This window comes from Sabethes cyaneus, chromosome 3, assembly GCF_943734655.1.
Source record: "Sabethes cyaneus chromosome 3, idSabCyanKW18_F2, whole genome shotgun sequence".
NCBI classification, from domain to species: domain Eukaryota; kingdom Metazoa; phylum Arthropoda; class Insecta; order Diptera; family Culicidae; genus Sabethes; species Sabethes cyaneus.
This window is the reverse complement of record NC_071355.1, coordinates 163688342-163713138: the sequence shown is the minus strand read 5'-3', so window position 1 is coordinate 163713138 and position 24797 is coordinate 163688342. Positions and strand designations below refer to the sequence as shown.

Below are 24797 nucleotides of genomic sequence, written 5' to 3'. Positions count from 1 at the left end.
CACTGCATCCAACAAGTTCAGGATGGATTTCTTTCTCTTCGGCATGTTTTTCTTGCTTGCATTACTTTGGCTGCCACTTAAATCTTTGTTAAGAAAACTATGCTATAGCTAGTGATATACTAGTAACTGAGTACGTGTATCGAAATTAAATTCATTACAGTTTAACATCTAATTTTGTTTTAGGTCAGCTGTCACTGAGCATATCAGATCAATATTGAAAATGGGTCAAATCATACAAACTTGTACAGTTCTTTGTCAACAAGTAATAAAATAGATATTTAGTTTAATGTCACAATTGGTCATTTGTTTCTATCGCTTCGTTACAATGGAGACGCTTGGTCATTTAGTTATAACCTGGCTTTAGGTTGAGTTCCCTTACCCTACTTATGTTATTTCTTATTTGTTCATCTATAAACAACAAATTATTGTTCAATCGCATTATAATATACAATTATTGTCCAGTGTTCTGTAACTACTACTAACTAGCAAATGATCACCAGGAAGTCAGCTTTCAAGTCAACTAAAATTTGTTTTTACTCCGTAATCAAAACTCCATCGCCTAAACAGCCGCGCATGTGCAAGATTGTTTAATACGCACTAAAATATACCACTGAAACGTGAGAAAAAGATCGCCCGTCGCGATTGTTCGCGGTGCAATCGAAATTCTTTTCCTTTCAGAATCAGAATCGACACAAGTTGCACTGGAATAAAAGCTCTCCCATTGTTGCATTCCCAACGGGAACAAACATTTCCCCGCGCTAGCCGAAATGTTGCAGCGAGACCACCAAAAATTCATCGTGTGAGGTAGGCTGTTTGAATTGAATAAGACAACGGTTTTTCCTTTTTATGTCTGCGTTCGTCGTAATAGCCATTCCTTTCCAGGAGCCTAAATCAGAATGCACACTTAATGCGAACTCTATCGCAATACCTTGGCTAACGAAATCGAAAAACAAAGAATTGTGAATTTCTTTTAACAAAAGCGGCTTCTATACTATCGACTAATAATTATTGTCAATCAATGTTGTATTCAACGAACGACAGAGTCCCGGCGCCAGGTTTCCGCATATCCGACAAAACAACAAACTAATTGAGTGATCACCACTCGTTTCAACCCGCTTCCATATTCGTAAGCCACACTTCCTTATTTATCGCTTTTTCTCACACCTCGTGCTACCTTATTGGGGTCATATCACGTTTCATCGATTTGATTTGATTGCGTCTGCAGTCTGCAGAACAACCGTCCATCGTACGTTCTGGAAACTGCATGCTTTCCATTGACAGTCGCGAGGTTCGCATCTTGTTTTGCTTTCCAGTTCCAGCCGGCAATTTACGGCTTTGTTTTAAGCGACCACTTGAGCCACTGCAGCGTGTCAGTCGAAGAAGGAGGTGTGAAGTGCGGTGATATCAAAAAAGGTATCATCCACAATACCGGATTGCTTTATATTTACGTAGTGCGCTAGCGGTAGCCCTTCTCACCTCAATTACTTGGTGCACCAACCACCAACTTCCACGGTGTAATGCATCTTTTAGGAAGAGTGCATGAAGGCCGCACGAAGCGTTATACTGAGGCAGAGTGGTGTGAATGCCGGTGTTTATGCTCAATTACGTCAATCTACCAACAGACAGAGGCAATCCGTATCCAAATTTGGTGGAACAAATCAATTTGATAATTGTTGTTACGGGTCTGCCTTAATCTCGGGGCAATCACACCTCACGAAATGTGTAGCTTTATCGAAAGATTCATTTGCATTTTTCACTTTTAGAGAATAATGTCTGTGTTGCTACAGGAGAAGAACGTAGTAGGTAATTGCTTTCGAAGTGCTTTAACCAGTTAAACTTTTTCGTTTAATCTTTATAAATAGATACTGCGCTGTTGAAAAGTATATTTTTATTCCGAAATAATTTGAATAGCTACAAAACAGGCAATGTAACGAATTAGCGCTTTAGCGTAGTACTAGTACCTCCATAGTTACGTCGCTTTATCCTCAACTCAACCCAGCCCCTTTACAACTGTTTTTTTCCGCGTTACGCTCCACCAATCTCCTGACCCAGCAACGACAACTGCTTCAAAAACTGTTTCGCATTCGTCAATGTTGATACACCGTAAATTATTCTCCTATTACCGGCCGCGGTTTGTTTCGTTCTAATAAAGTCCACCAAATTCTGATACTCGATATAATTACCACCGCCGATCATAAAAACGACGGCATCCTGGAATGGTGCACGATTCTTCGGTACCACATCACCACCCTTCAGCAGCTTCGGATCCAGATAGAGATAGTCGTCAACTTCGCCGCCCGCTCTACACTCCATCAGTTGTTCAGTGATTTTCGTAACCGGTAAGTTCTAACAAAAAAAAACATTTAAATTGACCATAAAGCAACGCAATTAAAATCACTCACATGTCTCTTGACAACCAGATTCTTAACACCTTCCATCACAAACGACGAACCCTGCGTAACCAACTTAGAAAACATCGATACCGTTTTGGTGCCGCTACCTTCATACTGGTTAGGATTTGAAACTGTGCTTTTCATTATACTCCTGGAATGGCAAAAAATAAGTATTGTTAAGTTGTTCATAACTTTCATGGTGGGTATTCTCGACTGAGCTGATTCATTCTACTGTATCATTCTTTTCACTACCTCTTTGATTCAACTAAGCCTAATTTCTCACCCCAGCACTGAACAATGTTTTAAGTAACTACGTAATGAAATACGTATCTCCGGAATACTGGTGCAGGGAATATTTCATGTTACGAAGTATTTCATAGTGAATATTTTGTGACGAAGCATTCGTAAAGATTCTACTATAGGTTAGATGCTTCAGTAGTTATAGTAGTAGGGTACGGAAGGGTATTTTCAGCCCATTAAGTGGTAGCCTAAACAATATTCAGGAATTACGTTGAAACTATATTCATTCGAGACAAGATTTTTATGGTACCAGTTGATAGAATAATATTTACTGAATGTCGGCGTGTATTTTGGTCTTAATGAAACGCTACCGAATTTGTGTTATAGTCGAGCGAAATGATGAAGTCGCTGCGGCTAAATTGGGCCCATTTTCTATAGTGGTGTCTGTGTTTTTAAATCCGACCATCCGAAATAGCCTGCACAGGGATTAGATGCTTTTCATAAACAGATCAAAAGAGAGACCGATGGACAACGTGTCGGTATTGCCTAGATACCGGCTCATTGAAGATAACTAGTTTTGCAGTGACAACAGTTTGCTGCTGGCGCCACTGTATCATTGAATCGTACATATACATTAGCACCAGAAGCAAGTGGTTGTCACTCACATACTAGCTATGTCATCACGATAGTAGAGTTTCAAGCGCAACTGCATCACATCTAGGTAGTAGTGTAAATAAAACACCATATGGTGAAATTGAAAGCAAAATGCTGCAGATTGATAGTGAATGAAAATTGATTTATATTTTCATATCAAAGGGGAATTTTTGTATTCTTCCGTGATAAAAAGAAGTAGAATTGTTCTGTGACATCATATTCACAGCTGTTTAGTTGCTAGAATAAGTATACGTGATCATAAATGTGTGTTTTCCAAACCATCATGAAGAGCGGATACGCGTTAGCGATTGCTACTGGTTTTTTCAGCCTGATTACGTGACAGTGGAAAAACAGTGGTTTTGATGTTTATTGAATAAAATATAGCAATTTTTTATGAAAATAGTTATAACACATTAAAGCTTATGAGTGCTACATTCGTTTCAGTGTTGTTATATAGCGGCAAAGTTTTTATTTGGGAAAGCGCAGCAAAAAAAGGTAATGTATGCCGAATTTAGTAGCATGCTGGAAATACCCTTCCGTACCCTACCAGTAATGGTGAAAATTCGAAATATTTCTTTATTGTTGCAGATCTTTGTACAAGTGTGCGGTTCGAATCTCGGCTGGAAGAGGCTGTTAGAGTCAACAGGATCGTAGCAACTGGCCCTGCAATTGTCCTGTACTCTAACAACTGGGTGCGAAGTCTGTCGTATAAAACAGAAGGTCAAGTTTTGATAATAGAGTGTAGTACCTAGGCTTTGCTTTGCTTTCTGGTACAAGTTTGATACTTATCGTACCTATGAAATGAGACTGGCAGACTAGCAGTAGTTTGATACTTATCAAACTTGTACCAAAATCTTTTTTTTTAGCGAGTTGATGAGCTGCAGTGTATTGCTAATTGGTTCTCGGCCCGACTCGCGAGTTAACCATACAAACTAAGCCCGCCGAACTAACCATAGCAAGTCAATTGAACGCCGTTCCTCGAGGACCAAGAGGACTTAATTTACTTGAGTTAAGCTCGAGATTTTTGTCGGTGAATTGTCATGTTACAATCATCGTAATCAGTCGTCTCCTTTTTTGTCCGTGTCTGACTTCTTGCCCTCGCTTTCTTGATGTTTTATATGCGCATTACTATTTTAACCGTTCTACCGCGAATCATTCATTTCCCATAGCATGATGATTGTGTTCACTTTTGTCCTATAATATTTACAAAAAACCGTAATAGAAAATATGTTGTAAAAACAAACCGCGTTAATTCAAAAATCGTCACAAAATAGACCGTGTTGATTCAAAGTCGTCGAAAAACCACTCAAATTCAAAAATCGCAGAATAAACCGCGTCAATTCGATGATGTAAACAAACCGCGTTAATTCAAAAATGGTCATAAAAACCGTGTCAACTCCAAAATTGTCATAAGAACCCACGATAATTCGAAAATCGTAAAAAGTGTATAAAGAGGCTTGAGATGTAAGTATGAGACTAACCTAGATATTCGAAAATTTTCTTGTAAAGCCAGTATCACGAAAATGAAGATCACATATTTTTATAAATTTAGTACCGTGTACCCCCGTTGGTATGACCTTCTTTAATCAGAACATTTTTAATCTGTACCCCGGTGGTATGAATGCGTTCACATTAAAAACCGATCAAGCGTCACACACAATTGACGTTAAAGTAGACCGGTAAATTAAAAAAAAGCAAAAAATCTTAATGCGTTTCCTCTTGCTCAGGAGCTTTGGCAATATAGCTCATATGCAACTTATCTTTCTCCAGCACTCAAAATAGACAATTTTAGTCGAAACTACCGAGCCAATTTCGTATTATACAAACCGAACCTTTAGAATTCGCGCATGTTTGAGATGTTTTCAAAACGTTTGTTTTCGTCAAATCAAAACAACAAGTTCATAGGGTGCGCGTCTTGCGTGTGTGTGAAAATGAATAGAGTTACCAAATATTCAGATTGAAAATGAACTCGCCCAATCTGAACGAGCTGTTTTTCATATTAGCGGGGGTTGAGTGTATAATGGTAACGGTACTACACAATCAGCCATAATTTGATAATTTATGTCTAAAAATATTATGCACATGCGAGATTTAAAGGGACTCGAAAACAAATTTGAATTTATTATACCTGAAAACAAAAATCAGGTATAATGAAACAAGCCAATATAGTCCCTAAGTTGATAAGCATTTCCTCCTATCAACGCTAATATGCAGAGATATAGCGCCCTACACGCTTAGTTATCAAACTTGTACCAAAATCTGCAACAATAATCAAATATTCCGAGTTTCCACCATTACTGGTACTACCAAAACTGGTGGAGCATCTACCCTAAGACGTTTTAAAATAATTCTTTTTATTATTGGGGTAAATATTCGATTACATAAAGTGCTTAAGAGTAACCATCCTATACCATATTGTATGTTCAATCACAAGTGGTGACTTTTGAACACTATTAGAATTAATATGCCGAAATACCCCATCGTCGCCAAGTGATTTCATATTCTTGCATCTATATAAGAGGCTTGTCTGTCGCCAAAACCAGGTCTCTAACAGGACGTCATAAAAGGCTTATCGGTAATTAAAAACAGGCCCCTGACAGGACGTCATGTTTTCGTAGCAATGAGTTCTATTCTCAGTCACCTCACTGGTCGACTGCTGGACTGCTCGATTGCTCAACTGGTTGACTAGACTGCTCGACTGGACTGGTCGATTAGACTGCTCGATTTGATTGCTCGACTGGACCGCTCAACTGAACTGCTTGATTGGACAGATCGACTTGACTGCTCGAGTGGACGGCTCGACTTAACTGCACTATTGAACAGCTCGACTGGACTGGTCGATTCGACTGCTCGACTTGACAGCTCGACTCAACTGCTCGACTGGATTGCTTGACTAGACAGCTTGATTTTACTGTTCGACTTAAACACTCGACCTGACTGCTCGACTCAACTGCTTGATTTAACTGTTCGTCTCGATTGCTCGTTTCAACTGCTCGATTCAATAGCTCGACTGGACTACTCGACTGAACTGCTCGACTCGACACAACTGCTCGACTGAACCACTGAACTTAACCCGACTGCTCGACTAGACTTCCCGACTCAACTGCTCGATTCGACTACTCGACTCAACTGCTAGACTGGACTGCACGACTCGATTCAGCTGCTCGACTAGACTACTCGATTCAATTGTTCGACTGGACTACTAGACTCGACTTCTCGATTAAACTGTTCGACTGGACTGCTCGATTCCACTACTCGATTTAGCTGCTCGACTCGACTGCTCGACTAGATTACTCGATTCAATTGTTCGACTGGACTACTAGACTCGACTACTCGATTAAACTGTTCGACTGGACTGCTCAATTCCACTACTCGACTTAGCTGCTCGACTCGACTGCTCGACTAGATTACTCGATTCAATTGTTCTACTGGACTACTAGACTCGACTACACGATTAAACTGTTCGACTGGACTGCTTGATTCAACTACTCGACTTAGTTGCTCGACTCGACTGCTCGACCACATTACTCGATCTGACTGCTCGACTCGACTGCTCGACCCAACTGCTTGACTCGAATGCTTGATTAGACTGCTCGACTCGCCTGCTCAACTCGATTGCTTTCCGCGATGTTATATGGTCGGTGTTAAATCAGACCGGACCATGACACAAAATTTTAAAAAAAAAATGAGTTAATGACAGCAAACGATTCTGAGCAACATTTTACTCTAATCAGACTACATAAACGTTGCAAACAGCCAGAGTTATGAGATGATTTCGAACGATTGATAGCTATAAACCATACAGAGCAGCAAACTTTGAATGCGTTTTACTCGAAGACAGAATTTTGTCACTTGGTTCTGCCTGGCTTAACACCGACCATATGAATCGGTTCGTGACAGAAAATGGACGGTTCAATGTCACTCACACAAAAGAGCCATTTAGCCCACCTATAGCATCAGCACAGAGAAGATAATGTTTTGTCAGTTAAATAAAATCCAATGCGAGATCTTAGAGCTATATTATGCATTATAAGAACTCAAAGAACTAATACAAAGATTAAATATCTTCGCAAACACTGGCCAATCGAATGTAAGTGCAGTTTTCTGAACAGACATTTACATTTTTCGGATCGTAAGATTCGGGCTCAACTAGTTTTTAATAATTGACCGAACCTCATCCAAGTCAGTTTCAAATACTTCATTAGATAAGACTTTATGAGTAGAAATTTGATCATATTTTTGGGAGACATCGTTTTCAACTGAGCTCACCACATTCAAATTTAAATTTTCTGAACATTTTCTAACAAATTCTTTTAACTATTCGTTGAACACTGTGACAAATCCAAGTCATATTTTTTTTGTAATATAAATATTTTTACTAAAAAAGGGAGCTTGCTCTTCACTCAATCCTGTCGTTTTTTATCCTGACCATGGCTTGAAAAGTGATTGCAGGTTGACTGTGACTCCGTGAATGCGTACACTTTGTGGCATTAAACTTGCGCTTCAAAAACGATCATTTGACTATTTTTTGAATCCAGTCAATCTGCCGCTTGTGACGACTGCCGCATACAATCCATGTGGTCTCTCAAGAGAAGCCAACAGTCGTTCTCCTGCATTGCATTCATATTGAAGAGTGTAAACTGCAAACAGACCGGCAGTATAAGGTGACGTATTTTTTCGTTTCTCTTTTTGTCTCCAAATCGACTATACACAGTAACGGTTTGTCGCCCGGAGTCGGTCCGACGCAAGCAAAATGTTTATTTGTGGCGGACGGTGTCCAATCGACTACATGCACATGTAGTGTAGTGGTTGTTTTTTTGCAGTATTGAATCATACGTCACCGCAGTTGCTTTTCATTAGTGTGGTGTCTACCAGTCAATTGACTGTTTTGCAGTCATTCGTTGTTCCAAAGGGTAAAGGAAACTTAATCGAAACGATAATGTAAAAACCCGATTTAATCCACCTAGTGGTGAAAGGAACCTTTGTTATACGGTCTTACTTGCTATTTGAGATAGAAATCGACACGTCTTCAAAACATAATTCATCTATTGGTTATCGTTGCGTTGTGCGTTGGTTTACATAAAATTTTTGAAAATTGAATAAGTTTACAAAATTTGAACAAAATAGGAACACTTTTAAATTTTGATAGATCCTTTTTTCATGAAATTGCCGAGTAAGGATAAGTAAGTTGTTATTAATCTGAGTAAATGCAAATACAAGTAAGTTGTAAGTGGAAATCTTATCCTTTAGCATATACATTGTCTAGTAAAGATCTAGTTTATAGGTTTTTGAACTATGCATAGTTTCCTGTAATGCCATTCTATTTGAATCACATCAATAGAGTTTTCTTAAATAATTTTCATCAATTTTTATTAACTCACGTTGTTGTATTTTATACAACACGTGTAGGTTTTTCAACCCCATATTGTTAAAAAGTTACAAATCGTAGTTTAACTAACGTATATTCTTCAACAAACTTACTGTGAGCAAAATATCATAATTATTCAATGCATAAATAATTTAAATTGTTGGGAAAATTTATGCAGCAAAACTATCAGCAAATGCAAAATGTTTAAAATGTATCCGTCTGCTGGTAGTCGAGTAATGCGGAGTCAAAATTAGGGTATTTTTTATAATCAAAGTTCCATAGATCCTAAACAAGCAAACATAGAGGTATACTATTTTCAGCAAAGTTGTGTATTTTTACTATTTGTATAACTTTGTAATACATGAAAAAGTCATACAACAATTACAAAAAGAGCTTAACTAGAAAAACTGATTTTACAAATTCAGAAACAATAAATAAGATTTCTCTGTCTTCGCTGAAGAGATAGAAGGTTACAGTCTTCAGCAAAATTTCTTGTAATAAAATGTTCTAAAACTTTGCAGAACACATCAATGTGTTATATTGACACTGAAGAAAAATATTTTTTTTATTTCACTTTTAGGGGGATTAATCAAAATTTAAATTCCACCAGACGTTAGAGCTTTCAATTTCAAGAAACTCTTCCAAAGGTTCGATAAACCTAAAACCAAGTTTTCCAAGTCAAAACTCTAGTGCACACGTTTTCTTTGGTTTGGGGCTATTGTGCGCACGAGTAATTGTGTTATAAAAGTTGGCGCGAGTGTTCGAGGGTTAATATCTTTTAACCGGTGAAACCAATTTTTATGCAATTTTGCATATATATTCGTAGTGTCAAAACCTCTCGTTTGATATTAAAATAATTTAAATTAGGTAAATTATCTTGGTAAAAATCATTATAAATTATTGTTAATTTTGGTGTGGTGTATACGGTTGCTCATAACTTTCAAATTAAACGTCCAATTAAAAAACCATTCAATAGTGATCTATTAGGATATATTATCTTTCAAATCAGACTAATAGCGCATAAATCGGTTTGGCCATCTCTAAGAAACAGGCGATAATTATTACCTTGTCAAAACAGGTTTTTTAAGCATAACTTTTAAACTACTTGTTTGTTTTCAATTAAAAATTCCTGAACAACTAAGCGTGTAGGGCGCTATATCTCTGCATATTAGCGTTGATAGGAGGAAATGCTTATCAACTTAGGAACTATATGGGCTTGTTTCATTATGCTTGATTTTTGTTTTCAGGTATAATAAATTCAAATTTGTCACGAGGTTTTCGAGTCACTTTAAATCTCGCATGTGCATAATATTTTTAGATATAAATTATCAAATTATGGTTGTATATGAGCACCAATGGCATTATATTAAATTTATTAAAAGGTATTTTTTAAAGGTATCTTAATTTTCGTAATTACTGGCTTTACCAGAAAATTTTTGAATAGTCAGGTTAGTCTCATATAACTCCCCCATCTACTAACAACAATTCCTTTCCCGAAATACTTGTGAAGATGCAGAGGATTCCCTGGTCTTTAGTAGCAACAAGTATTGGACTAACATTCCTTCCCATCCCTCCAGAACCCGCATTCGGACGTGGCCGGCGTCGGTATTGATCAGCATGCAGGGACCTGATAAGGTTGCACAATGAGGAATAGCGTGCTGTCCCAAGTATGCTCTTTCCAGCCATCATTTTGCAATTTTCATCGGTTCTGGTCAATAACGGAGTAGCAGCACACGGGCGGTATCCTATGCTTATGCTTAATTAAAAATTCCTGAACAACTTAGCTTTAATAAGGGCTTTCATTTGAAACTAAGATCGTTGAAATCGGTCATGTAGTTCCGAAGAAACCCGTGTCACGAATTTTTCACATTTTTGCTTATAACTTTTAAACGAAACGTCGTATCACGAAACAACTCAATAGTGATCTACTAGACAATAACACCTTTCAAACATAAGTAATAGCGTACCGTTCGGTTCAGCCATCTCTGAGAAATAGGCGATAGAAAAAATCATTACATCCATATACACACACACACACACACACACACACACACACACACACACACACACACTCACACACACACACACACACACACACACACACACACACACACACACACACACACACACACACACACACACACACACACACACACACACACACACACACACACACACACACACACACACACACACACACACACACACACACACACACACACACACACACACACACACACACACACACACACACACACACACACACACACACACACACACAAAAGGCCGGTGGACACATAGACTTATCCCGGAACTATCCGGATGGGTCAACAGGCGTCATGGCGAAGTCAACTTCCACCTGACACAGATTCTGTCAGGGCATGGTTGTTTTAGACAGTATCTGCACAAATTTGGGCATGCGGAGTCCCCCGAGTGTCCTGAATGCGCGGACGTTGAGGAAACTGCAGAACATGCTTTCTTCATATGCCCTCGTTTCGAGGGTGTGAGAAGTAACATGATGGCAGTTAGCGGACAGGACACTACTCCGGATAACTTAGTCCAAAGGATGTGTTCTAGCTCGGACGTCTGGGGTGCGGTCAATGCGGCTGCTACCCAGATCGTACTTGAGCTACAAAATCGTTGGAAAGCCGATCAACGGCGAATAAACAGCCTAACTACCATAGTCCAGTAGTTATCTAAGAGCGTGCGTTAAGCACAATAGCCCCTCCCTGAAGTAATACCGATAAGGTGGTTCCAGGGGGGATTGAGGCTGGAGACTCGAGTAGGGTTTTAGTGGGTCTGGATCTCCACGATCTTCACGGGATACCAAACCCCACTCCCTGAGCTGTCTTTTCAGGTGTCTGATAGCAGATTTCCCTACTCGTTAAAAAAAAAAAAAAAAAAAAAAAAAAACACACACACACACACACACACACACACACACACACACACACACACACACACACACACACACACACACACACACACACACACACACACACACACACACACACACACACACACACACACACACACACACACACACACACACACACACACACACACACACACACACACACACACACACACACACACACACACACACACACAGACATTGCTCAAATCGTCGAACCCTATCGATTGGTATATGTGACTTCGGATCAATTTCGTGTTTTTCGACCAATTTTTAAACCTTTGTTATAGTATAACAAAGGTAAAAAGATCAGAACGCATTCGTAATGCTGTATAATCACAGGTATGTATGCCTGAGCAAACTGCTGGACGTGTCATGTATAGCGTTCGTATTCCACCTCGAAACGGACGGTGTGAATCTGAATGCGCGGTGGTGTGGCTGCAGTAAAAAAAAGATCGCTTAAAGCAAGCCAAAGTCCTGCCAAGCAGTCATGTTTTCAGAGTCCACATCAAAGCATTTGCGCGAATAAAGCAGCGTGACGCCGTTATACGTTCTATGAGTTTCACCGCGTAGGCGATATGCTGGCAGAAGAACATTACGTCATTTACAGTATAAAATGCCACGATTGTGAGTCGGTATATCATTGGTATGACTACTAACCATCTCAAAACAAGACTCTCCGGGCATCAAACGTCCGTCAATCAGCTGGAAACTACTGAACAGCGGACTCTCTGCAAGCGGCCACCGAATTGTTTCTCTCAGAGAGAAACCTGCGCTGATAGCCTACTAAAATTATTGATCACAGTTATCAAAAATATGCACTACCTATACTTGAAATGTGCCATAGCTCATATTTTCATATCATAGCCAGATTTTAGCAAATAATACCCGAACTGACAGTAGATGTGTGCTACTGTCAAACACACAGGGTAGGGATAGAGTTGCCAGTCTTATGTTTAAAGCCTTGGTCCTGACATCCTTGTTTAGATCCTATCTGACAAATCAAGCTCTGCGTTAGAATTAGAGCTTCTCTCCACAGGGATGTAATCTTAGAATGCAACGAGCTTTCTATCATATTGCCACCCAGATGCTGCATATTTTGTTGCCGATGATGTTAAAATCAGAGCCGGCGTTACAGCGCGCGAGGTTCTGTGCAGATTAAGCAGCCAGGCCCTTTTTTGTATGCCAGAAAGGCATTGGGTTGAAAGGCCACTGTGGCAGTCTTAATGGTCGTCTTTTGGTGCAAATTTCGATTGCTGTACACAGTTCCCGGACTGCTCATACCCATTGATGAAGTTGAGTTAGAGTTATAAATAGTAAGCAGCCAACTTCCGAAGAAGTTATGTCTAGATAAAGCAACAGCCCTGCAATTGCAGAGCAGATGCGCTGAACTTTCAAGTGTAAAAGCGGAAGGTAACTGTTTAAATGATAAAGAGCGGGACTGTGTTCGGTGAGAAGTCCCCGGATTGTGCACAGCTCACTGTTTAGCTGTTTAGTCTGAAACCCTGTATTTGATTCCAAAACCTATTCGACAATTCTTCTTTGTGCACCAGAGTAATTTATTAAACCCTACGTAATTTTTAGTAAAGATAAAAAGCTGAGGCCTTTAAAAAAATTCCTTTAGAACTAGATGGAACTGGGGACATGTATTTTTAATTTTGTTCCAATGTCCCGTAACAATTGCCTGGCAAAGAGTGAATATGTGCTAATATATAACCTCCGTTTACTAACTCCTAACCCTAATCTCCACGTGGTGCCGGCTGGGCTAGGCAATCTCGGTTGTCGTACGCAAACAGGGAAAGGGCCGCAGTGGCTCCCGCATACTCTAAGATGACAGCCCCGTCAGCGGGATAGGGACCTTGGGCCAATTCTACGTTACAGAACGTCCTTGGGCCAATTCTACGTTACAGAAAATAAAAGAAGCAATCGATGTGGATTATCGGCAACGATCTTTAACATGAAAACACGGACACGAATCAGAACATGGAATATACTGACCCCAATATGAATATACCCAGGAGAGCAAGCTGACTTAACTTGCAAGGGAAGCTGGTCGCCTGATGCTTGAAATACTGGGGCTGAGCGAGGTCCGATGGCCGGGTACTGGCGAACACAAGACATCATCCGAGCAAGTCTTGCTCAACTCTGGCATACGAGGTGAAAATTGTATTCGAGAAAGAGGAGTTGGATTCCTACTGAACCGAGGGGCACACGCGGCCCGGATGAAGTGGGAATTGATAATCGAAAGAATAATCGTTGCCTGATTCAGAACACGGGTTAGAATCTTTACAGCAGTTCAGTGCTATGCGCCAACAGATGCTGCCGACCTGCAGGAGAAAGAGAGTTTCTTCAGCCAGCTGAACAGTATGGATAAGAAAATCCAGAAGGGGGACATTCAAATCCTTTTGGGCGACTTCAACGCGTAGATTGGTTCAAACAACGCGGACCTTGGACGCGTCATGGGACGCTATGGCCTAGCAGAAATGAGCGAAAACAAAAAGGGAGCGAATGGGAGCTGTTTACAGAATTCTGTAGTAATAACAACATGGTCATTGGTGGATCGCTCTTCCCCCATACACCAGTACATAAAGTCACGTGGGTTTCCCGCGACGACCGAACAGAAAACCAAATCGACCACATCTGCATCACCCGAAAATGGCGAAGAAGCCTTCTTGATGTACGCTACAAACGCAGCGCTGATATCGCATCCGACCATCATCTTGTTATCGCTGAGATACGTTGGCGAGTTCACACGTGTCCAACGACGGGAGGAGAAAGTTGGGTGACGCTACGACGTCCGCCGATTGGAGAATCCTGAGGTGAAAAGGGCCTTTGTCGAACAACTTGAATGCCGAGCTTCGGAGTTGCCACCTGGTGGAATCGTCGAAGAGCAATGAACCGGTATCAAGAACGCCTTCATCACGACCAGTGATGAAACCCTCTGCAAAGCGCGCAGCGGGCAGATGGAGTGGATCTCGGATGAAACTTGGAGGATGATCGACGAGCAGAGAGAGGCGAAAGTCGGCATTGAGCGAGCGCGAACCAGATCGGCTAAAGAGCCAAACAGAATGCTGCGTCAACGCATCCATCAGCGTCAATTCGACAGTAAACCCCTAAGAAAACTGTCAGAATAACGCTACCGGGCGCGTTGACGCAGCATTCTGTTTGGCCCTTACGACAGATGCCTGTCAACGATACGCCAAACTGGAGAGGGCTGTTAAACGTGCTTGTAGTCGGGACAAGAGAGCCTGGATTAACTCCCTAGCCGTACAAGGAGAAACCGCCGCCGAAAGTTCATCGAATTAATCGCGTCAACTCGAAGGCGCCATCGCTGGATGAAATTGTAGCAGCCATCAAGAGTATTAAATCCAATAGAGCACCAGGGATAGACTGTATTTCAGCCGAAATGCTCAAAGCTGACCCATCTTTGTCAGCCCAGATGATGCATCAGCTTTTCAGCAATATATGGGAAATCGCAACTTTTCCGGTGGACTGGATGCAGGGCATATTGGTCAGAGTCCCTAAGAAGGAGACCTAACTGAATGCGGTAACTGGCGTGGTATCACGTTGCTCTGTATTACTCTCAAAGTAATCTGTAAGGTATTCCACCGGATCCAGGAGAAGATCTACGCTACTCTCCAGCGGCAACAAGCTGGATTCCGTGCTAGCCGATCATGTGTAGACCATAAGACAACGCTCCGCATTATATTGGAGCAGATCAACGAATGCCAGGACTCTCTTCTGCTGGTGTTCGTTGACTTCGAAAAGGCGTTCGACCGACTCAACCACGAAAACATCTGGGGCAAACTTAGGCATAGGGGAGTTCCAAATAAGCTAGTCCATCTCATCGAGGCTCACTACGAGGCGTTCTCGTGCAAGGTTTTGCACGACGACGTCTTGTCCGACCCCATAAGGGTTACTGCTGCATTTTATCACCGCTTTTGTTTCTCGACGTTATGGATGAGATATTAGTTGGAGCAATTGACAGTAGACCAAATCGAGGATTGCCTTGGAATCTTCTAACGACCTCGACCTAGTCAACGACATTGTCTTACTCGCCGAAATGATATGCAAAGCAACTTAGATGACGCCTCCGAGAGCGCTCAGGCAGATCTCACATGAGATTTCCCAGTAGGAATTTGTCGCACAACGTCGGACTAACATTCTTTTCCCTTCCAAGCTTCCAAGCATTGGATGTAGCCAACTTTTTTATTGATCATCACAAAAAATTGGATCACTAAAAAACACATACGGAGTATGATCTGCTACTCCCAAGCATCCTTCTGATGATTTTTTGTGCAATTTCAGCTGATCTACCATCAATCGCGGGCAATTCACGGACGGTCAAACTATGCTGTCCGAATAAGAATGTGTCGCACGGCGTCCGGCAGCCGTCGTTCGACACAAGCGAAAGTATTGCTTGTCTTTAGACCAGAAGGTATCAGGTATCAGGTATCAGCATCTTTGGCTCGAGCAGCACGTTCCTCACAATCATGTGGAAGATTTGTGCCTTGCCAATCTTGCCCGTGTCACCATTTACCTGATGAGGACGGGAAGGAAAACAGGAGGAATAGGAAGGGGTGGATGAGGAATTTGGATAAACACAAACATATGCATACCGAGAGATTTTTGTACCCCCGAGGGGATGCTGCAATGCTTGGTAGTTAACTTATCAATAGTACACCCCCTGGGGGTATACTCTTTATAAATAAGAGCTTATAACTCAATACCGCTTTCGGTAAGAAGCATCAAAATGTCTCGTAATTTTAGTTTCCTAAAATCCGATTCATTTAAGATGTAGGATCCAAAGATCCTATGACGTAATTGTGCTACTGCAGGACAGTTGCAAATTACGTGATATGGTGTACCGTAGTCGGATTCACATAAATTACAATGAAACGATTCAGCTCTCTGAATCGTAGCCATGTGATAATTTAGTCTGCAGTGACCAGTCAGTGATCTGACAAGACTGCAATTAACCTTTGAGTGTTGCAAAAGAAATTTCGCAACCTTCTCACAAGGCTTAACAATGAAACTTTTCGTTCGACGACAAGTTTCAAGATTTTCCCAATAACGTTCATGTTGAGATGAAAACCAAGATCGAATCTTTTGTTTTATCCAACATGCCGCAATTGGTAAAGCAGGTTCCGGTCCGAAAACCGACTTTTCTGCTCCAGATCTTGCTAGTTCATCAACCCATTAATTTCCGGTTATACCAGAATGGCCAGGAACCCAAACCAGATAAACGACATTTAGAATGCTTAGTTCTTCTAATTGAGTGTGGCAGGCGATGACTGTTTTAGATTTAGAATTAGCCGCACAAAGGGCTTTTATAGCGGCTTGACTGTCAAAACAGAAGTGGATAATCTTGCCTATCAGTTCTTTCTGAAGTGCAAACTGAGCTCCGCACATAATTGCAAAGATTTCAGCTTGAAAAACGGTGCAGTAACTACCCAACGTAAAGGATTCCTCCAATTTCAGCTCACGGCAGTAAACACCAGCACCCGCGCGACCTTCGTACAAGGAACCATCGGTATAACAGACCACATAGTCGGAAATTTTCCTTTCCATGTAACCTGACATCCACTCCTCTCTAGGAGGAAAGTCACTTGAGAAAGTCCTATGCGGGAAAGTACGCATGAGCGTTACATCGCTAGGAACAAGGACAAACTTGTCCTCAGCAACAATTTGCGACCACAATCGAGTATGACCAGTGGAACCGTCCACAGACTGCCAGAGGCCAATCGCGTGTAGTCGATAAGCACATATTAGTGCCTCTTGCTTCAGGTGGAAATGCAGAGGTTTAATATTGAAAATAGGTTCTAGGGCGGCAGTAGGAGTTGTAGTAAATGCACCAGACATTGCCATTAAACACATCCTTTGAATGTTTTTACTGGTACTGACTTTATCGCTGTCAAACGTAAACTCTTTTTTGATTAAAGCAGAGGAGCGTTTAGTGCGAAAAATGTTAGACTGAATACTGGGCAAGTTTCGATCTGCGGCTAAGTACTAATCGAGAAATTCCGGGTTGGAGTCCCGGTGCCACGCTAAGCCCAATATTTTTAGCCGCAGATCGAAACTTGCCCAGTATTCAGTCTAACATTTTTCGCACCAAACGCTCCTCTGCTTTAATCAAAAAAGACATCCTTTGAAGATGGTTTAGCTTTGTCTGGACAGTCACAACTTCCCCTCTCTGCCACCATACAAGACAACCATACGCCAGTATTGGTCTGACAACGACCGTATATAACCAGTGTATGTATTTGGGTTTAAGCCCCCAACAGTTGCCAATTGCTCGTCTACATTGCCCAAAGGCCACGCACGCTTTTTCAATTCGGAAATCAATATTTGTAGATCAGTCAAGCTTGGAGTTGAGAATCAATCCTACGTACTTCACCTCGTTTACAACATCAACATCCGAATCGTAAAAGCGCAGAGCGCGAGCTTTATTGGTATTTCTACGTCTTGAAAATAAGACGATAGATGTTTTGCTTGGATTGACCGAAAGTGCAGTTTCTCGGCACCACGTTTCCACGACGCGTAGTGCCTGCTGCATTAAGTCAAATAATGTGCTTATGCACTTTCCAACTACTAGGATGACTATCTCATCCGCAAAACCATATGACGGATAGCCTAGACCATTGAGTTTCCTCAGTAGGCCATCCGCCACAAGGTTCCATAAAAGAGGCGAGAGAACGCCACCTTGTGGACATCCACAAACACTTTGCTTCCAAATGCTTGCTTGCCGTAAGGACGAAAAAAGCAATCGGTTACTAAGCATTTGTTCTATCCACTTTATGATTATTGAAGGTACATTATAACGAGCAGCCTCCAAAATGGAAGCGAAAACTACATTATCAAACGCGCCTTCAATATCCAAAAAAGTTCCTAAGCAAGATTTCTTTTGTGAAAAAGCAACCTCAATTTCATCCACCACCTCATATAATAAAGTGGTTGTAGACTTGCCACTTTGATAAGCATGTTGTGCTGAATAAAGAGGAACTTCTGCTAAGCTTGTTTCGCGGATGTGGTGATCAACAATCCGCTCAAGTGATTTAAGCAAGAAAGACGTTAGACTGATTGGTCTAAAACTTTTTGCTTGCTCGTATGTCGCGCGTCCACCTTTAGGAATCAACTTAATGGATATTACACGCCATTCAGTTGGGATGTACCCAATCGCAATACTACACACAAACATCCTTCTCAGAATGTGTTTGAAGTACTTGAATCCTTTGTGCAGTAGAATAGGGTATATTCCATCAGTTCCAGGAGATTTGTATGGAGAGCTGTTCACGGCCCACTCAATCGCTTCAGTTGTGACAAGTCTCCGAGCAAAAGCCCATGAGTCCATCATCAATCGCGGGCAATTCACGGACGGTCAAACTATGCTATCCGAATAAGAATGTGTCGCACGGCGTCGCGCAGCCGTCGTTCGAAACAAGCGAAAGTATCTTTAGACCAGAAGACTAGAGGGACATGAAAATTAACGTAAACTGCTTATTTTCAAGTGACAAACAAGTTATTTTCCCACTATCAAAAGTCATTGCCGTAGACATTCAACTCCCACCGGTAATTACCTCTCTCCTAATGTTAAGCAATGGATACGGGCTTCAAATAAATACTCACTTCCACCTTCGTACGTACGGCATCGGTGCCAAATCGCATCCGCACTCCTTCAGAACCTGTTCCAGCCTTTGATACTCTGCTTCCGCCATATTGCTGCAGATGTAGTAGATGATGAAAAGTCGCATTTTATCCTCCGGTGTGCCAAACTCTGGATCACGAAGCACTTCTATTAAGGCCCTATCGAGTGCCTGCTTTGACATGATCTTTTCTTCCAGTTCAAAGAATGAATCCAGCCGTCGAGCTTTGATAAAGCTCAGAATAGAAGTAGCAATCTTGGTGTGCATATCAATCAGACGCTTCTTCTCCATCAACTGTGGCAGTGAGTTTACTGCACTCGTTAGCTTTGCCGTGTTATCATTGACCATTGAAAATGCTACATCCGTTTCACCGTCGATTCCCATGGTAGACTTTAGCTTTTTGATTTCATCTTCCGACGAACGGTACTGTTCCAGCTCTTCCTGTATCGCTTCGGCCACCGTCGGAAAGGGGCTACCCTTATGTGAACTCCAAAATTTGTCGCGCGAATCTAAATCACATGCTTTCATTTTTGACTTAGCCCCAGTGGAAGCCGCTTTCTCATTGTCATCTTCCACGATTACTCGATTCAGAGACAACTCCAAAACATCATGAGCTAGAGCTTGATAGGTCCAGGTATGGTGCAGCGGCGTGGCCATATCTAAGTTCCGATCCATTAGTATCAGCAACGGTCGCTGAAAACTGAATGTTCCAGTTTGAGTCGCATCCATGTGAAACAAGTTGTTGCGCGCATCCCATAGATTTTCCCGCAGTTTCTTTTCCAACTTGCGAGCAACCATCTCAGCAGCTGTGTGCTTTGGACAGCGGATAATTGGAACATTTCCTAGCGTAACAAAAACAGAAAACAGACTGTCCACGATGCTATCCATGATACTTTCCATTTCAAAGTCCTGTGTATTTGCACGATTAATTGCTGCAAAAAAACTGGTTAATCTAACAAAAAATAAAATGAATTAACACAGTTAGTATTTACCGTAATACGAAAGCAGATCACTGTTTTGATGTTTAAGCACAAACATGTCGTCCTCCAGGGTTATAAAATTGACATACTGGTCGTAAACCTTATGTATGTTTGCCACGCAACCGGCCTGCAGTGCAGCTGCAGCCAAATCCTCTAACCGTTGTCGGGAGATTGGTGATATAAAATTTAGATGATACACATCATACAATCCGTTTTGGAAATCTTGCGCTATTCGACCCAAATTTTCCTCGGTGGGAGCACAAAAATAAATAGCCGGAACGTCCGGTATCGAGTCTCGGTCCGAATGTAGCTGACTGCAATATTGGCACTGTATCACGGAATGCAATCGCAAACTACTTAGCAGATGTTTTACTTACATGTGTAGTGTAACGCCCAGTTCTCGCAGTTCACGGATAGCAATGAGAGGTGAAATAATATCTTGCCCGACACGATCGTAGATCAGCAATTTCCATACCGGTTCCGCAGCCAAGACCTTTGTCTGGGGTTGATTCAAATTAAGCATTTGCTTGATTGCATCTAGAGATGACGAAATAAGTTTCGTTTTACAACGGTATTGAAATTACTTATCCAAACTTACTTATTTGCCTATCTTTTAACGTCAACATTTTGACACCACACGGAGCAATAAAGGTACAGTCAAACCAAATATTTCTCACAATAAAAGCAGATTTTAGAAAGTTTAGAAAATATCTACAATATTCTACATTACTTATCTAGAAATTACATTCGTGGACAAAAATATACGAGTGACGTTGATGTTTTTTGACTGATAACGTCAAATCGGTCAATTCCGTCAGACGCTATCGCTGGCAAAGATGCCAGGTTATATTGCGAATGCACAAATTAACCTTGTCGATTTAAAAAAGCTTAAAAATGACAAATCAATTTGTACTCATTCGTTTATCTTTCGTTTTATTCGTATTATTCGTTAATCATGAATTTAAGCTTTAACTGAACCAAACCAGCATAGTTTCGTTAAATTCAAATGGAGTTATGTGTCATTTCAAAATGATCAATCAACAGCGAATATAGTGGATAACGAAATTTGTAAATCTGGTTGCACTAACAATTACTAGACGTCTGATCAAAAAGTTTTGCTGTTCTAGTACGTTTAACATCGTTCAGTCGTGGTTGCACTTTACGAACATGATTAATCCACGCAACAGTATAGGGGGAACCTCTGGAAAATCACAATGAATTCGTTTTATTCTTTAGGGTAACCAACGTATTTTCGACCCCATCAGCAGCTGTACATAATTTGGACACTTCCGTTTGATTTTGCTGTAAGTACCGTTGGTTACCCTATTCGAATTATTTAGCCGAGGTCGTACTAACTTGAATATGGAATTAATGAATAAATATCGGATTTAAGCAGCTTACTACGTACACCGCAATCGAAGCAAATTAAAACTGCCATCTAAAATGAGCTAAATTCGATTCGCCAGAGATAAGCACCCAAGTAACAATTTCAGGCTGATCAAACGCCTTTATATCTAATTTTATTCAACCTGTGGCTGAACTATGGTTTAGGTTTAGAAATAAAAACCTTTTTTCAGCTCTTGAACATCTAAATCTGGTGATTTTATCAAGCTTCAGACTTGCTAAAAGCTGCTTTCGAAGCTGCGATGAAGCTTAATAGAGGTTTTTGCGCGCTTTTAAATAGCCAAGTTGCACAATGCTGTCAATTGTATTTTTAGAACGAGCAAGGAGGGGAACGGCAATTGCACTGAAGGACTATATACAATTCTCCCATATCGAGAAAAGTTTGGATGGTCGATTGATAGCGCTGCGAATAGCTAACACGACGCTCTGCAACGTGTATGCACCGTCTGGAACTGCTTTACGGCAACAACGAGAGCGATTCTTTAACAACACGATCGCGTACTACCTTCGACACCGTACTGAAAACGTGATCCTCGCAGGTGATTTCAACTGTGTGCTCCGACAGTGCGACACAACGGGGTCCAATAACAGTCCATCTCTTAATACGACAGTCCGACAACTTTCTCTCCATGATGTGTGGATCAAACTACGCCCGCAGACACCGGGCTATACGTATATAACACACAATGCCATGTCACGCCTCGACCGCATATACGTCAACACAGAACTGTGTGACCAGCTGCGAGATGTAAACACACACGTCTGCTCCTTCTCAGACCACAAAATTGTCACCGCACGGTTGTGCCTTCCGAATCTCGGCAGAGAGCGGGGTCGGGGATTCTGGTCGCTCCATCCTCAACTCCTAACTTCGGAAAATATTGACGAGTTCAAAATAAAATGGCAATATTGGACTCGCCAGCGCCGCAATTTCCCATCATGGATGACTTGGTGGATACACTACACCAAGCCCAAAATTAAAAGCTTCTTCTGTTGGAAATCCAAAATCTCCCACGACGAGTTCCAACGCGAATACCAGCAGCGGTACGCACAGCTTCAAGCAGCATATGACGGGTATTACCGAGACCCTAGTAGGTTGACCACTATTAACCGACTAAAAGCAGAAATGCTAAGCATGCAGAGACAAGTAACACACTTATTCGTACGTAGTAACGAAGTCCACGTAGCCGGCGAACCACTCTCCATTTACCAGCTCGGAGAGCGGAAAAGAAGACGAACTATCATTAACCGACTGCAGACTGAAGCGGAAGAAACTCTCGACCGAGCCGAAGACATCGAACGACATCTACTTGAATACTACACGCAACTGTATGCAACGAATAGGACCGAAACTCAACGAGACGACAGCTTTATCTGCAGGAGAGTTATCCCGCAGGACGACGGCGCCAATAACGCTTGCATGAACGAGTTAACAACTTCCGAAATCTTTACAGCAATCCAAACAAGTGCCGCGAGAAAGTCTCCGGGAAGTGATGGACTGCCAAGAGAGTTTTTTCTACGAACGTTCGACATAATTCACAGAGAATTGAATCTGATATTAAACGAAGCTCTCGAATCAAATTTTCCAACTGAGTACGTAGACGGTGTAATAGTGCTAGTTAAAAAGAAGGGCGGCGGGAACACTGCGCGGTCGTATAGGCCGATCTCACTGCTCAACTTTGACTACAAGCTAATATGCCGCATTCTAAAGAGAAGGCTGATGACAATCGTGCAGACACATCGCGTACTGGGCAAAGTACAAAAATGCTCCAACTCGGAGCACAACATATTCGAAGCCACACTCTCTATCAAGGACCGTATTGCGCAACTAATCGAACGAAAACAGAGAGGCAAACTAATATCATTCGATATGGACCATGCGTTCGATCGGGTTAACCGAGAATTTCTATTCGGCAACATGTGCTCACTCGGCTTTAATCCGAGGCTAGTGGCACTACTTGCACGTTTTGCGGAACACTCATCCTCTCGCCTGCTCATCAATGGACATCTATCGCCACCGATCGCCATGCAGCGCTCGATCGCTCAAGGTAACCCACTGAGTTCCCTTACCTTTGCGCTTTATCTGTTACCGTTGCTAGATCAGCTGGAGCAGATATGTGCAACCGATTTAATCGTCGCATACGCTGACGATATCAGCGTAGTAATCACGTCCGCTAGGAAAATACCGGATATTTACAATATGTTCTGCCGTTTTAACCGCGTTTCTGGAGCGCAGTTAAATCTCCAAAAAACCATGTCTATTGATGTTGGTGGCACTAACGGGGAACCGCTTGAAGCACCGTGGCTAAAGACAACAGAAAGCATAAAAATCTTAGGAATCATCTATACCAACTCTATACGAACAATGGTCAAACTAAACTGGGATGATTTACAAACAAAATTCGCCAGAATACTGTTTTTGCACACAATGAGGACTCTAAATCTACTGCAAAAGGTAACTTTGCTCAACACTTTCGCAACTTCCAAAATTTGGTACATCGCCTCCGTTTTGCAACCAACCAATGCGCACGTGGGTAAGTTAACGTCAGCGATGGGAAAATTTCTCTGGCACGGCCTCCCCGCAAGAATACCAATGGTACAACTGGCACGCAACCGAAGGCAAGGTGGACTGAATCTACAATTACCAGCCTTTAAATGCAAGGCACTGTTCGTTAACCGACATCTTCGGGAATTGGAGTCCATGCAATTTTATAAATCCTTTCTGGAAGCAAATACAATTCGAACACATCTGCCAGTTAACTGCCCGTGTATAAAACAATTACAACAGCAAATCGCCTTACTACCAACGCACATCCTAGTGAACCCATCCGCCGATAACATCCATCGCTATCTAGTGGACAGTACAGAAAAACCAAAGGTAGAGCGTGAGAACCCCACAGCAAACTGGTGTCAAATATGGTCAAACGTACTGCGGAACCAGCGGCTGTCGTCAGATCAAAAAACGGTGCTCTATCTGTTCGTAAATGGTAAAACAGAGCATCGCCGCTTAATGTACATCACTCAGCGTGTTGATAGTGAACAGTGCTTGTATTGTCACGCAGCAGTAGAAACGTTGGAGCATAAACTGGTCGAGTGCCCGCGAGCAGCCGATGCATGGAAACTGCTGCAGCAGATGATCGCAGCGTGCCTTCCCGGACTACGAAGAATGGAGTATGTAGACATTAATCAACCAGTACTCAATAG

General features: G+C 41.7%; 1 protein-coding gene across 1 annotated transcript; it reads right to left on the bottom strand.

Annotated features, from left to right (window-relative positions):
* Nucleotides 1-1846: 1846 nt before the first annotated feature.
* On the bottom strand, nucleotides 1847-20946 carry LOC128741591 (protein sly1 homolog). The gene is made up of 6 exons (XM_053837524.1): nucleotides 20791-20946; nucleotides 20570-20729; nucleotides 20205-20506; nucleotides 19196-20144; nucleotides 2403-2544; nucleotides 1847-2346 (listed from the first exon to the last, which is right to left on the bottom strand). Exons 1-6 carry the CDS (start codon nucleotides 20816-20818, stop codon nucleotides 2026-2028), a joined length of 1902 nt encoding a protein of 633 aa, XP_053693499.1. The 5' UTR covers nucleotides 20819-20946; the 3' UTR covers nucleotides 1847-2025.
* Between the last annotated feature and the right edge of the window lie 3851 nt (nucleotides 20947-24797).